The sequence below is a fragment of the Phascolarctos cinereus genome, unplaced genomic scaffold (genome assembly GCF_003287225.1).
Source record: "Phascolarctos cinereus isolate Bilbo 61053 unplaced genomic scaffold, phaCin_HiC Scaffold_3;HRSCAF=262, whole genome shotgun sequence".
Lineage (NCBI taxonomy): Eukaryota > Metazoa > Chordata > Mammalia > Diprotodontia > Phascolarctidae > Phascolarctos > Phascolarctos cinereus.
Genome location: NW_027555736.1, coordinates 234,131,788 through 234,148,601, shown reverse-complemented (window position 1 = coordinate 234,148,601; position 16,814 = coordinate 234,131,788). Strand labels below are relative to the sequence as shown.

At 39.1% G+C, this 16,814-nt stretch overlaps 1 protein-coding gene across 1 annotated transcript in view; it reads left to right on the top strand.

Annotated features, from left to right (window-relative positions):
- The window catches only part of TOGARAM1 (TOG array regulator of axonemal microtubules 1), an 87,206-nt gene that overhangs the window by 44,609 nt on the left and 25,783 nt on the right, over nt 1-16,814 (top strand). Inside the window, 1 exon segment of the mRNA XM_020986423.2 lies at nt 2,620-2,720. Within this exon segment, the coding sequence (XP_020842082.1) occupies nt 2,620-2,720 (101 nt within the window).

Here is a 16,814-nt window from a genome sequence, read left to right as displayed (position 1 = left end):
CCACACTTTGGGCAAGTAACTTGACTTCTCTGGACCTCACTTTCCTCATCTGTAAAAGGAAGAGATTGGAATAGGTGGTGTCTAAGGCTCTTTTCAGTTCCACAATTTTGTGATCCTACCAGTTAAATATTTAAAATAAAGTTAAACCTGTAATGGTTTAAGTGAAGTCTAACTAAAACTTATTAGTTGCATAATCAAAAGAAAAAAAATAGAAATGAGTGCAAAATGGTTATGATGCTTGAATCACTAGATCTAAGAGACTAACTATATTTTCTATACCCTGTTGTGAGAAGTTTGTCTCTTCAAATGATAACCTATACATTCCAATCTTTTAAAATGTTTTACTACTGATTTTTTTCTTACACAGAATTCTTTTATTCTAGCTCTTCTGCCAAATTAGAATAATAAAATGCATGATCAGAACAGAATTTTTAGGTCAAAGGATTTTTCCTTGGTCTTCCTAAAAGGCGATTATATTAGATAATGCTGAGATCTGTAGTATCGTATAGAGCTGGAAGAGACCCCAGAAGTCTGTTCCTCAACAAACATTCATTAAGCACACATCATTGTGGTAGGCCTTGGGAATCCCCGGATAAAGAACGAAATAATCCCTTTTAGAACACATGGTCCTACCCCGTAATTTTATAGAGAAGGAAACATGGCCCAGAGAGAAGTGAATTTTCCAAGGCCAGTCATTAAGTAAATATCTGAATAGGAACTTGAGCCGAGACACTGATACCAAATTGATAGAGTGTCATGCAAACCCTCTGGAACACAGAGTACTACATAGATTCAGAATCTATCATTTTATGTAGCAATACTAGTCTATCAGACAGTAGAGGCCAGTGTTAGAGTGTTTAGAGAACACTTTAAGTACCTGCCCTATCAGTAAGGTCTCAAAATGCCTTTAAATTTAAGACTGCCCAAAAAAACCCAAATTTGGCTTTTTAATACCTGTACTGACATCACTCAGTTGATAATGATAAAAGTATATGAATAGTTTTCAAAGGAAGAAATCAAAGCTATCGAATAGCCTTATTTAAAAAAATGTTCTAAATCACTAATAATTAGAGAAATGCAAATTAAAACAACTCTGAAGTACCACTTCACACTCATCAGATTGACTAAAATGACAAAAAAGGAAAATGACATATGGGTGGGACTGCAGAAAAACAATTGGTGGTGGAGCTGTGAACTGGTCTAACCATTCTAGAAAGCAGTTTGGAACTATGCCCAAAAGATATTAAATTATACCTACCCTTTGGCCCAGAAATATTGCTAAGAGATCTGAGGAAGAAGACCCATATGTACAGAAACTTTAGTAGCAACTCTTTTAGTGGTGACAAAGAACTCAAGACTGAGGGGATGCCATCAGTTGTGGAATGGCTGAACAAGTTAACGTATGTGAATGTCACGGAATACTATTGTGCTATAAGAAATTATTAAAGGGAGGGTTTCAGAAAACCTAGGAAGACTCATGAAATATTACAAAGTGAAATGAGCAGAACCAGGAGAATAATCTGCAGAGTAACATTAATATTGTGAAGTTAATCAGCTTAAAGAGACTTAGTAATTCTGGTCAACATGACAACCAACAGCAATTCCAGAGGACTCACAAGCATATTTCTCTCTCTCTCTCTTTTATTTTGGCATTGCTAATGTGGGACTTTTTCTTGCATGATTATCCATATTTGTAAGGGGTCTTGATTTTCTTGCCTTCTGGGAGGTGGAAGAAAGGGGAAGGGAAAGAATTTGGGACAGAAAAGAAAATTCTATTTTAAAAATTAAAGAAGGCATTAGAGAGTAATGTGTCACCTCAGAAGTTTCTCCTCAAATTATAAACAGTGCTAACAAGCAGTAAACTCAAAGAGCAGGAAAAAAAAATAAAGACTTTTTTTCATCCCAAGTCACATGTACTTGAACATTTCTGAATAATTAACTCTCAGCAATTTTTTAAAAGATTTCTTATTAAGACAATAAATACTCCAGCTCAGATTAGTTTTATAGTTATCAGTGTCTACTAGATCTGTTTCATATAATCAACTGTCAGATATTTATAATGTGACTAATGTATACTGGTTCAAAGTCATTCTTTTAAAATTCCTAATTAATACTGTCCATGATTTTCTTTCTTGATGAAACAAGAAATACGTGTCTTTCTGATGCCAGGAAACGAAAACTAAAAAATTACCTAAAATTTTTCTGTCTCTTCTTCTAAGGAAGAAAGCTGTTTATAATTTACATTGGTTTCTGATTCCTATATTTATAATGCAATTAATTTTTAGTTACTCTAGGTAGTGCAGGGATATAGATAAATGCAGTGGATGACTCGTGATCATTCTGTTTTGTAATGTACTATTTTGGATCCATTATTAATGGTTCCTCCTATAACAGCTCTTCAGAAGGAATTACAAGGTTCTAGTTTGTCTCACACATACACACATACACACGTACATATACGTACTTTTGCATAAATAGTGAATTGACAGCTTTGATATAAGATTTGTATACTTAATTTTTCATGTCTTACTCTCTAAAATAGTTTCATGAAGAGCAGTGATGTGCTAAATATTTTCTACATATTTAATATTCTTATTTGATTGCTTCATATTTTTTTAGGGCAGACATCTTTCCTACATTTGGATCCAAACCTTATTCAACAAGCCTCTCCTCTGCAAAAAATAAGAATTCTCATGTAGTGGAACAGAGCTCCAATTCAGGTATTCATTGTCCATATTACAGACAAATAAAATGTCTAATAGAAGCAAGAAACTTCCTCATTAGAGGAAAAGGTGAAATTTTACATATATGGTGATGCAGAGTATATTTCGTATCTAAGGTTTCTTTGAGTAGGCATTCTTATGTATTGGATCTTTTTTGTTTAAAAGTAAACTAACAGTGAAACATGATGTCTATCTCCAGATAGAGAAGGGATTGACTCGGCATAGATTGAAGCATATTTCCTTCCTCCCTTCTCTCCTTCTTTTCTTCCTTCTTTTTTACACATATTTGTAGTAGTCTTTGTTTTTCCATGGATGGGAGAGGGAGAGAATTTGGAACTGAAATTAAATAAAATTGAATTACTTTTTTGAAGTTAACTAATAGATCTGTAACTTACCAGTTTAATTTATGAAAAATAACATGGAAATTTACCTTAGAAACATGAGATAAAGAAGTGTATATACCATACACTTTTGTAGTTTTCCCTTTTTCCTCATAGTTATTCAGCTTTCAGAAGAAGGGATAGGGTATTCTCCATGATATTTTGTGATTCCTTGTAGCAGCTATACCTGACCAAGCATTTTTTGCTTCCTGTTGGCTTCCTGATACATCATGGAACACTTTGTTCTGTAAAAATAGTGTTATAAGAACTGATAAGTTTCAGCTAGACAGTGAGTTAAACAGTATTGTGAAATGGCTTGGAAGATCATTGACTTTAGAAAAGTGAATTTCAGATTCAAAATGCCCTTGCCTCATAACTGTATTGAATACTTTCCTCTGAAGACTCCCTCTTCTTTCCTCCTCCTCTTCTGAAACCATCCCTGTCTCCACCAACATTATCTCCCACCATTTCCTCCTTTATTCCAATCTCTGTTGAAGAAGTGAGACTTCTTACAAACCATAAACCTTCTACGTGTGCCTTTGATCTCATCCTCACCTATCTTCTGTAGCAGATTGCTTCTACAATTTTCCCTACTTTCTCTTTAATCTTCAATGCCTTCCTTTCTATTGGTTCTATCCCTATGTGTCTACAAATGCTCTCAGGTCCCCCTCATCCTGTAAAAATCCTTACTAGATCCTATCATCCCACTAATTAGTATCATCTATCTCTTTCCTTTTTGAGCCAAACTCTTTTAAAAAGCCATCTGTAGGGGCAGCTAGGTGGCACAGTGAATAGAGCATCAGCCCTGAAATCAGAGGAGCTGAGTTCAGATTCGGCCTCAGACCAAACACTTGACATTTACTAGCTGTGTGACCCTGGACAAGTCACTTAACCCGAATTGTCCCCCAAAAAAAGGGGGGGGAAAGCTATCTGTAGTTAGTGCCTCACCTCTCTTCTCTTCTTAACCCTTGGCAATTTGTCTCAATCAGTTGAAACTACTCTCTCCAAAGTTACTAACAATCTACTGACTTACATGTCTAATGACTGCTTCTCTGTCCTCAGCTCCCTTAACTTCTGTGCTTCATGTGACTTTCTTGATCATCCTTAGTCATTAAGCATTTAATCCTACTATGTTCCAGGCACTGTGCCAAATCTGGGGATACAAAAAGAAGCAAAGGACAGTCCCTGGCCTTGAGGAGCTCGCAGTCCAGTGGGGGGAGATAACAAGCAAACAAATATAAACAAGTTATAATAAAAGATAAATAGGAAATAATTAACTGAGGGAAGGCACTAGAATTAGAAAGCATTGGAGAAGAATTCCTATGGGAGGGTATAATTTTGGTTGGGACTTAAAAGAAGTCAGGAAGTTCAGTAGTTGGAATAGAGGAGGAAGGGTGTTCCTGGGCCTGCTTCTGTGCTTTTGCATTAGCTGTCTCTCAAATCCTGGAATGTATTACCTCTTCAACTTCAATTTATCACATCCCTGGTTTCCTTCAGAACTCAGTTCAAGCACCATCTTCTATAGGAAACCTTTCCAAGCTGCTAGGGTGCCCCCTCCCAAAACTTCTTGTATTCATTTTGTGTGTGTTCTGTTTATGCTCATATTTGTACGTGTCCTCTCCCTCATTTGAATGTAAATTCCTGGAGCACATGAACTGTTTCAGTTTTATTCTTACAGCCCTCAAGTTTAATTTAGTACCTGGCACATAGTAGGTTGATTGATTGATTTTTAATAACCAGCTACTTCCAAACAAATCTGAACTGTAGTCACTTTCAGTGGGACTGTGTCATTTCTATTTTTGGATTGTTTAAACTGTTAGAGTATGGATTAGATTTAATAAATTCATGAATTACATTTATTTTAAGGTTGTTACAATTTTAAGTTCTTACTTTATTAATTATTTTCTTACTAAGTTATACATTCAAATTTTATAAATTTAAACTATGTAATTTGAATGCAACATGTGACAGTGATTCTTAAAGGAATTGTGCAATGATCCAATCCAGTAAACATTTATTGGCTTTCTTACTATGTGCAAGTTACTGTGCTAGAGCTTGAGAATACAAAGACAAATTGGAAAGCAGTTCCTACCTTCAAGGAGTTTACATTCTACAGGATGACAAAACATGTAAAAGTATAAGTATATACCTGATTATTTGAGATAGCAATAACAACTAAGGAGATAAGGAAAGGAAGTGGCAAATGAGTTGAGGCTTGAAGGAAGCTAAGAGGAAGAGGGGAGAAAGGAGTATGTTTCAGGAATGGAGGACAGTCTAAGCAAAGCATGGACATAAGAGTTGGAATGCTGAGCTTAGGAAACAGCAGATGGCCTCAGCCTTTGGATCATTCCTGCCATCTGCTCGCTGCCTTCACTCCTACACACACACATGTTGCTGAAAGAAGCTGGAGAAAATCATACAACCATTGTGACTGGATCTAATACAAATTTGTGGTACATTATCTCAACTGGACCCTCATTGCTTTAAGGCAACTTTTTTTACTCTTCCTTATTTAACTCACAATGCCTCTCTTCATAGGAGCTCTTTTAAACCTTTTCTTTCTTTCTCAACCCTCCCCTGGCTTATTTCCCTCTGCCTCTCACCCTTTTACCTGAGAACCTTGCCTCCTCGATTACTGAAAAAATTTAAACCATTCACCAAGAGCTCCCTCTTCTCACATCACCCAGATGCCTTTTGTCCTCCCATCTCATCTTTCATTCCTGCATCACGTGACGAAGTGGTCCTTCTCCTTAGCAAGACAAACCCTTTTACCTGCACAAGGAATCCCATTCCATCCCATCTTCTGTTGCCCCCTCTATCATTCCCACTCTCTCACTTACCTCCCTGTCTACTACTTCCCTACTAACATGCCTACAAACATATCCATGTCTTTCAGATCCCAAAAAAACCCTCACTTGATCTATCCATCCACCCATGCTAGCTGTCATCCCATGTCTCTTTTCCCTTTTGTGCCTAAAATCCCTATCTACAATAGTTGTTTCCACTTCATCTCCTCTCATTCTCTTCTCATCATTCAACTGAAACTGCTCTCTCCAAAGTTACCAAGGATCTCTTAACTGCCAAATCCAGTAATTCTCATTCTTCTTGACCTCTCTGTAGCTGTCAATCACCCTCTTCTTGATACTCTTTTCTCTCTAGGTTTTCGGAACACCACTCTCTCCTGGTTCCCCCCCCCCATCTGACTGTTCCTCAGTCTTCTTTACTGGATCTTCATCCAGATCTTGCCTGCCAACCACAGATGTCACAGAGGGCTCTGTCCTTGGACTTCTCTTCTCCCTCTCTAGTGTTTTCCTTAATGATCTCATCAGTTACCATGGGTTCAATTATCATCTCTTAGCTAATGATTCTCACATTATCCAGCCCTAACCTCTCTGTGACCTGCAGTCTGGTATCGCTAACTGCAACTGCTTTTTAGACATCTTGAATAGGATATTGTGTAGACATCTTAAACTGGACTTGTCTGAAATTGAGCTCATTATTTTTCTCACAACAGCTTCCCCCTTGTAAACTTCGTTATTATTACTCAAGGACTCCACCATCTTCCCAGTCACCATGTTCTCAACCTACCTGTAATCATTGACCCTTCACTCTTCCCTCCCAACCCCAGCACCACATATACCCATATCCAACATATTGCCAAGTCATGTCAATTCTGCTTTCATAGCATGTCTCATATTTAGCTCCTTCTCACCTCCAGCACTGCCACCACTCTGGTACAGGTCCTCATCATCTCACCCTGGGACTTTTGCAGTAGTTTTCTGATTGGTCTCCCTGCCTGAAGTCCTCCCCATGCCAGTCTATCCTCTACTCAGCTGCCAAAGTGATCCTAAAGTGCAGATCTGACCATGTCACCCTCCCTATTCAATAAACCAATCACCTCCAGGATCAAATATAAAATCCGTTGTTTGACATTAAAAGCCTTTCATAATCTTCCCCCATGCCTATCTTCTTATACTCTGTGCTACTCCCAACCTTTCCAATCTTCTTATACTTTATGCTACTCCCCCTTCCCCACTCCCACCCCCATAATCCAGTGACACAGGCCTCCTTGCTGTTCTTTGTGCAAGACTCTCCATTATCTCCCATTTCTGGACATTTTTACTGACTGTCCGCCATGCCTGGAATATTCTTCTTCCTCATCCCTACCTCCTGTCTTCTCTGGCTTCCTTCAGGTTTTAGCTAAAATTCCGCCTTCTTCAGAGGGCTTTTCTAGAGCCATCTGAATTCTAGTGCCTTCACTCTTATTATTTCCAATGTATTGTGTGTATAACTTGTTTCTGTATAGTTGTTTGCATGCTGTCTCCCATGTTGTGCTTGTGAGCTCCTCAAGAGCAAGGACTGTTTTGTTTTTTAAACCTTTCTTTGTATTCCCAGTGCTTAGCACAGTGCCTGGCAAGTGCTTAATAGATGTTTGTTAACTGACTGAGATAGTAGTCATCCAGAACCTGATGGCTGTTATCTACCAGTCTCCCCTTTCTCTCCCCCAGTCATTCTTCCTCCATTTTCTGGTTCAGCACTGACTCACATCGTCCACTCTAAATTTACATTCTATTATCCCTACTGGTCCCACACTGGTATTTGGCAGTCCTTTTACTTCTCCTTAGTTGTCACTCTGTTACACCCCACAGCATCTGTTCTGAACCTTCTTCTACCTCCATAAGTTATTTATGTAGAGCATACTTCCCTTCAGCAGAAAACCTTCCCTCATCCTTTACTGAGAAAATAGAGGTCGTCTCTGATGAGCACCCTCTTCTCATCTCTACGTAGGAAATTCCAATGTAATCCTTCGTTCTCTTATGCTTTGTTCCAGTCTATCAAGAGGTAGCCTTTTTCCTTGCAGGATCATCCTCTCTGCCTATGGTTTTGATCCCATCCTTTCATATATCTTCCAGGAGCTTGCTCCTTCATTCATCTCTTTTCACTCTCTGTTCTTCAACCTCTCTTAATCCATTGGCTTCATGAACCCTTCTCCCTACAAACATAGCTATATCTCCTCCATTCCTAAACCTTCGTAACTCTAACCATTCCTTCAAGCTGTTGTCTTTTTTTATTTCATTTGTTTTTTCTGTAATTTCAAGTTCCAAATTGTCTCCCTTTCTCTCTCTCCTCCCCCCTCCTTGAGAAGGCAAACGGTTTTATATAGCTTATACATGTACAATCATGGAAAACGTTTCTATATTAGCCATGTTGAAAAAAGAAAACATGGATGAAAGAAAACAAGAATAATAAAGCAAGTTTAAAAAGTATGCTTCAGTCTGCATTCAGACTCCATCAGTTCTTTCTCTGGAGGTAGAGAGCAGTTTTTTATCATAAATCTTTCCGAATCATTTTGGATCATTGTGTTGCTGAGAATAAGCTATTGTCTTTTGTTTTGGGGTTTTGTTTTTGTTTTGTTTTTTTGGCTGGGCAATGGGGGCTAAGTGACTTGCCCAGGGTCACACAGCTAGTAAGTGTCAAGTGTCTGAGGCCGGATCTGAACTCAGGTCCTCCTGAATCCAGAGCCAGTGCTCTATCCACTGCGCCACCTAGCTGCCCCTAAGTTATAACTCTTCTTACTTTCGTGTTGAGAGACTGCATGGTATGATGAATAGAGAGTAGGCCTCGAGACAGCAAGACCTGGGTTCAAGTCTCACATCTGATACATATCAGTTGTATCACCCCAGACAAATCACTACCTTTTTTTTGTTTGTTCTTGTTTTTTGGTGAGGCAGTGGGGATTAAGTGACTTGCACAGGGTCACACAGCTAATAAGTATCAAGTGTCTGAGGACAGATTTGAACTCAGGTCCTCCTGACTGCAAGGCCAGAGCTTTATCTGCTGTACCACCTCACTGCCCCCTAAATCACTAACTTCTAAGTGCTCTCTAAGCAACTCTAAGGCTAAACTGCAGTTCACGTGCCAAGCTTCACTGACAGAGGGAGTTTCCTCGCCAGGGATTCTCCCTGTCCCAGTGAAATCACAAGTCTGGTCCCCATCTCTGTCCCATTCCTTCGATAGCCAAATTCCTAGGAAAAAACAAAACAAGCAGCACTGTGCTTGCCTCCGGTTTCTCATCTGCTATTTCTGAACCCACTGAAATCCAGTTTCCTACCTTACCGTTTGACTGAAACCATCCTTTTCAAGTTTACCACCTATCTCTTTTTTAAAAAAATAACTTTTTATTGATATCTTTTTTACATTACTTAAATTTCCCCCTGTATCCTTGCTCCTCCCTCTCCCAGAGAAGCAGCCCATATAACAAAAGAATTTTTTTAAAAAGGAAGAAGGGGGAAAATATGCAAAACAATCAGTATATTTAAACAGTCAAACAATATGTGCAATATTTAGTACCTGTGGCTCTCCCATACCCCAACCTTTACAAAGAAGTAAGAGGAGGCATCTTAACATATCTCTTCTTTGGGGCCAAGCTTATTGTTTGTAATTTTGAAACATTCATTGTCAGTTGTTTTTTGCCAACCATCTCTCTGATTTTTCAGTCTTTTTTCAGTTCTCCTCTACCTTGATCTCTGCAATTTGTGACACTGCTGATCCTCTCTTTCTTCCGGATAGTCCCTTCTCCCCAGCTTTTCATGATGCCTCTCTCTTCCCGCTCTCTGCCTGGCCACTCCTCCTCGCACATATGTTCTGTCCCTTCCTTCTCTTCTCAGCTCTCCAGGCCCACAGCCGCAGCTGTCTGATACAGACTCCACATGGATGTCTCATAGCTATCTGACATTTAGCGTGTCTGAAAAGCCTAATTCTCGTGCTCACAAAGCCTGCCCTTCTTCTTAGCTTCCCTTTTTCTGTTGAGGGTACCTTCTTCCTTCTAGGAACCTTAGAGTCATGTTCAGTTCTCCCTTGATCAGTCACTTGTCCAGTCATGTACCTGCACAGCATTTCCTGTGTCTGTCCTCTCTATTCATATAGCCACCAACCACCCTCATTCAGCTCCTCCTCATCTTTCTTCTGGATTATTGGAACAGCCACAGTTAAATTTGTTCAATAAGCACTTATCTGTTGTTGGCTGCTACGAGTAAGGCTTTGTGTCATGTACTGCATATACAAGGAAGAATACAAAGCAGTACTTGTCCAGCTGATAACCATGTACATGATAAATGCAAAGGAAAAAATATTTATCTGTGTGTCTCTCTCTGCATATATATGTGTATACATACACACATATACATATTCCTTTATATATAGTAAATACAGTAAGTAAAAAATAATTTTTTGAGGGAGGCAGAGCACCAACAGCTAGGGCCTTGTGTAGGTAGCACCTTAATGTGAACAGGAGGTATATGGTAGGGGCACTACAGGCAGAGAAAAGCTGGCTATGCTACCATGTTCTGGAACCAGGGCACATAACAGTGTGTATGGAGAGCAGCCAGGAGGCTTCAGAATGCTCTGAAATTAGACTGATAAAGTAAGCTGGAGGCTGAGTGCAAATGGCTTAAAATACCAGACAGAGTGTGTTTAACCACAGAAGCAATAGAGAGCCACTGAAGTTGTTGAGGAAGGGAGTGCTTTTACGTGCATTATCTTGACATGGAAGATGAATCGGAAAAGGGAAAAGATGGGAAGGTGCAAGACCAATTAGAATACTATAATTGAAATGGTCCACGTGAATTAATAAGGCCTAAAGTGTGGCAGTGGCCGTGTGTGGAGCAAAGTCTTCATGATAAGACTTGACAATCGATTGGATGGGGCTGGGAACTGAGGGTAAGTGGAGATAATGGAAAAATGTGGAGTCCTCAAAAACAAAAAAAGCTTTTTTGGAAGAGGGGTAGATTTAGGTGGTGGTAAGGTAGTGACTTTTGTTTTGGACATGTCAGGTTTGAAATACCTGTGGCATTTCAGTTTAGGAGAGAAATTAGTGCTGGATATGTAAAGGCAGCAGTAGAGGAGCAGTAGATTGAACTTTGGATTTGGAGTCACTGTCTTGGACAGCTATGACCCTGGGGCAAATCACTTAACCTCTCTCAGCTTCATTTTCTTTATCTGTATTCGCTAGTCTTTTTCCAGCTCTAAATTTATGCTCCCATAATTCTTTGATCTTAAAGTCAATTACAATGAAATGATCTCCCAAGACCTGACATCACTACAAGAGGAGAATCTAATCTAATATAAAATTAATAATTATAATAATATAAAGAAGGAAAGAGAGCCTATGACAGAACTCTGGAAATTACCCGGAGTGAGTAAGCAAGACATTTATGATGGTCCATCCAAGGAGACTAAGGAAGAGTGTTCAAAACTATTAGGAATGGCCAAGAAAAAACTCATGGAAACCCAGGGAGGAGAGAATATCAGGAAGAGGCATAGAAGGAGGAGGGTGGAGGTATCAACATGTCAGGTACTACAGAATGGTCAAGTAGGATGAAGTGTGGGAAAGGGTTGTTAGGTTTAGTGATTAAAAGATGGTTGGTAACCTAGGAGAGGAGTTTCAGTTGATAAGAAGGTAAAAGCCTAATTAAAAACTTTTGAGAAGTGAACGGGAAAGGAGGGGAGGCTGTTAAATATAGATAGCTTTTTCTAGGAGTTGGCGGTGAAAGAGAAAAGGGATAGAACATACTTAGCACTTAGTTCTGTGTACATTAACTCCTTAAGCAATGTATGGGTGTTCAGGAGGACTAGCAGCTCTGGTGTGAGGGCTGTTCAGCCACCTTGGGTGTCTGACACCTGGCACTCAACTCTGACCCATGGTTCCACAAAGCTGGAGTACACAGAGAAGCATGCGCAATAAAACCATCGAGGCAGACTGGCTAACCCAGGTTGAGGGTAACTGAGAGGCCTCTTAATCTATCAGTGAGTTAGGGGGGTGTCTGCCCCGAGCACGTGAAGGCCTCCCCTGTTGCAATGGACAGAGGAGAACAGTTTGTTCCAGTGGCCCCCAAAGTGACTAAAGCGCATGCCGTGAAGTGCTTGGAGTCGGCCAGACATTGGAGACATCAAGCTCATCCGCTGCATCCTGGGCCATCCCCAGTCCTCTTGACTTTTGTCTTGCTACCGGTCTCTGATCATACAAGTGAGCCTTGGGTTTTGAGTCTCTGATCCTGGAAGTATGAGGACTGGTGTCCAAAGCCATAGTAGTAGGACTGTATTTGTATCAGAGAAGGAATTTGGTAGGATTCTTTCTTTTCCTAGCTTGCAAACAGTTTATATAATACTGGATTAAAGTTTTTTTAATCCATCTTATCCTGAGGTTTCTCTTGGAGTTCATTTATGGCTTGTTCACATTCTTTTTCTAAGAAATGAGTTATTTTAATTCTCTATTCTTATAATCTGAGTATTTTATATTTTGCAAATACTCATCCATTTCATTTGGCTTTTCAGTTTTGTTGGCATATAGTAGAACAAGATAATTTCCTTTATTTCTTCTCTGTTAGCTGTTAGTTCTCCTTTTCCATTTTTGATGCCAGCAATTTGTTTTCCTTTCTCTTTTTTAATCACACTACCTAAGAGTTTATTTTATTTGTTTCCCCCCGACACCCAAAAAAAAAGAGAAAAAAACACAGCTCCTAGTATTATTTGTCAGTGCAATGGAGTTTATTGCTTTCAATTTTGTTAATCTCTATTTTGATTTTCATAATTTCCACTTTGGTGTTTCATTTGGGGGGTTGCATTTTGTTGTTTTTCTAGCTTTTTAAAAAATTTATTTTCATGCTTATTGACGAAATTGTTTAGAGCTATAAATTCCCCTCGGGTCTGTTTTGACTGAATTGCAAATATTAATATGTTGTCTCATTGTTGTCATTTTCTTTGGTGAAATATCTGTAGTTTCTATGATTTAATCTTTTACCTGACAATTCTTTAGGATTAAATATTTAGAGTCTAGTTAATTTTGAAACCTTTCTTCAGATGCACATTATTGAACGTAATTGTATTGGATTGTACTGAGTAAAGGATGTATTTAATATTTCTGCTTCTGCATTTGTTTATGATGTTTTATGCCCTAGCAAATGTTCAGTTTTTTCCTGAAATTACCATACACACCTGAGATATATGCATACTCCTTTTTATTCCCATTTAGTAACTATCATATCTAACTTTTCCAAAATTTTGTACTTCTTTCTTATTTTAAATTTTTGTTAGGTTTATCTAGGTTTGTCTCAACTCTGAAGTCCCATTGTCTTACCATAACCTATTCGTTTTCTACTTCTCTTGCCTTCCCAAACTCAACTCTTCCTCTACACCATGACCTTTAATCCTCAACTATTCAGTTGTCTCCCAGGCTGTGACCCACATGTTAGCTATTCTCTCCTCTTTTCTCCATCTCAAGATGGAGTGTCAACTAAAGTGTCAACACTTTGGTGAACCATTTGAATTCTTAACTGGCCTCTTCTCTCAAGTTTCTGGCCTCCCATCATAGTGCTGACTGTCCCCTGCCAAACTTCATCTTTGGATCACTCCCACTATCTGCAGTTTTCACTTCTACACCCATGCTACTGAACAAAGATGGAGAAAATCACACAACTGTTCTAACTGGGTCCACTCCAAATTTATGTTGCACAGCCTTAACTGTGTCCTTATCATCTTACTGTCCTACTCTCTGCAGTGGTTCTTCCAAACCTTTTCCTCTCTCTTCTAACCTCCCATGGCTCCTCTTTGTCCTTCTTTCAACTGAGAATCTTATATTTTACTCAAAAAAAAAAAAAGAAAGAAAAACCCTGAGGCCATTCACTGTGAGCTTTCTCTTCTTCCCTCTTCCTCATCTATCACTCAGATGTCTTCTGCCACTATTTCCTCATTAGTTCCTGTCATACAGAGGTGGCCCTTGCCACCTTACTCCTTGCCAAGGCAAACTCTTCTACCTACCCAGTCAGTCCTTTTCCATCTTATCTCCAATAGAATCTTCCCTTCTCTCATTTCCACTCTCTCACTTATCTTCAATCTCTCCCTGTTTGCTGGCTTCTTTCTTACTGCCTACAAATATGCCCACGTTTCCCTTATTCTTAAAAAGCCCTCACTTAATCCTTCTATCTCTGCTATCATCCTCTATCTCTTCTCTCCTTTGTGGCTAAACTCCTTGAGAACTCCATCTACAATACATGCTTCCAGGTCCTCTCCTCTCACTCTCTTCTTAACTCTTCCAAACTCGTCTTTCAGCCAAAACTGATCTCTCCAAAGTAACCAGTGATCTCCTAATTGCCAAATCCAGTGACCTTTTTCCAATCCTCATTCTTCTTGACCTCTCAGCTTTTGACACTGTTGATCAGCCTCTTGTCCTTGATAGTCTCTTCTCCCTATGTTTTCAGGAGATTATTCTCTCCTCAATCTCATGCCTACTAACCATGGATGTCCCACACTGCTCTGTCTTAAGCCCTTTACTCTTGTCCCTCTGCTGTTTCACTTAGTGATCTCATCAACTTCCATGGATAATTACCATCTCTGTGCTGATGACATCCTGCCCTAACCTGTTGCCCTTCAGTCTCACATCTCCAACTGCATTTGAGACATCTTGAAATGAATATCCGATAGACATATTAAACTCAACATGTCCAAAACTGAGCTTACTGTCTCTTTTATTTTTTAAGGCAGTTGGGATTAAGTGACTTGACCAGGGTCACACAGCTAGTAAGTGTCAAGTGTTTGGTCTGAGGCCGGACTTGAACTCAGGTCCTCCTGACTTCAGGGCCGGTACTCTATCCACTGCGCCACCTAGCTGCCCCTGAGCTTACTATCTTTCCCCATAAGCTTTTCCCTATCCAGACTCCCAATTACTATCAAGGGGAACACCATTTTTCCAGCAGTTAGGTGTTATCTTTGACTTCTTATTATCTCTTAACCTCCCATATCCTCCATTGTGTTGTTAGGACCTGTGTGTCCCCTTCTCTCCTCTGACACTGCCACCACTCTAGTGAAGTCCCTCATCACCTCATGCGTGAATTATTGCAATAACCTGCTGGTGGGTTGGCCCGCCTCAGGTCTCTCCTTACTGTAATCGTTCTTCTATTTAGCTACCAAAGTGATTTTTCTAAAATGAGGACTGAGCTTTGTCTGGCCACCTAACCTCACCCCAATAATCCCCAGAGGCTTGAGCATAAATATAAAATCCTCTGTTTTGGCATTCAAAGCCATTCATAACCTCTCACCTCCTTCTCCTCCTCCGGTATTTTTATACCTTATTCCTTACCACATTCTCTTCAGTCCAGTGACATTGGCTTCTTTTCAGTTCTGAAAACAAGACACTCCATCTCTCAGCTCCTGGAATTTTCCATGGCTACCCCTCAGTTGTAGAATTATCTCCTTACTGGCTTCTCTGGTTCCCTGCAAATCCCACTTAAAATCCTATCTTCTACAGGAAGCCTTTCCTAATTTCTCAATTTTAATGCCTTTCTTCCCTTAATTATTTCCTATTTATCCTGTATATAACATATTTGTACATATTTGTTGTCTCAACCATTATATTTTAAGCTCCTTGAAGGCAGATACTATCTTTTGCTTCTTTTCCTATCCACAAATGGTTAGCATAGTGCCTGGCACGTGGTAGGCACTTAATGAGTCCATATCAACTGACTGACTGGTTCAGATCAGAGTAAGATTCATGTGATGGCTCTTGCCTCATTCCCCACTTCCATGTTTGTCTATACTTTTTCTCACACTACTTGATTATAAAAAAAATAGTTAATTTCTCCACCCCTCCTCCTTCTTCCTTTCTTTTATAGTGTATTTTTCTTCTCCCTTTTCTTTCCTTTCTAAAATCCATCAAAATAGGGAACCAAAAAAAAACCTGTATTGTTTGTCTCTGTGACTGTTGAAGAAATTAGGAATCTAGAAGGGTACTTGTTTCTTCCCTCCGTTATAATATAAGCATTTCATTATTATATAGTGAAATATTCTTCAAATATTTTTGCCTTTCTAGGTTCCTCTTATTTCAAAATTTCTGTTCACCTTTGGTCTTTTTATAATCCTCTGTTCCATTAAGGTATTTTTTTCTCGTGTAGAATTACTTTCACCTTTGCGGGGTAAATTATTCTTGGTGATAATCCTGTATCTATTTTGCCTTATCTTACTAAAAATCTCTTCTCTTTTATAATTATAGCTGCCAAGTCTTGCATGAATCCTGTCACTCCTTGGTACTTTCACTCCTGGATGCTTGCAGTATTTTGTTTTAACCTATAAGCTATGGATTTTGGCTATGATAGTCCTGGGAATTTTCATTTCGAGATTTCTTTCAAGAGAACACCAATAGATTATAATTTCACTTTGTTCTTTGTTTCTAATAAATCTGGACAGTTTTCATTTATGCTTTACTAAAAAAAATGGTATCTAGGTTTTTTGTTTTGCTTTGTTTTTTAGCGATGGTTTCTGGGAGTGTCCCTTAACACTTAGATTGTCTGTTCTGCCCCTGTCTTCCAAGTCAGTTTACATTTTTGAGTTTTTTATTTGTTTGTTTTTTCCATGTCGATGTCAGGGATGGGGCTCAAACCCAGGCCTTCTTTCCTGACTCTGGGAACAGCTTTGTCTCCGTGAAGCAGCACTCACTGCCTCTTACTCCATCCAGGTCCACTGTTATTTCTGCTTCGTCACTCTGCCATTCTTTTCATTCCTCTGGCTCTAACTTCTAAGACCATATATAATTTGTTTAAAGTGAAATTTTATTAAGCTTATTTGGCCTTCTATAAGTTTATACCTGATTTATATAAAGAGCTTACTTTCTACTTAATATTATTAACTTACTTAATACTTAATCCTTAACTTTCTACTTATT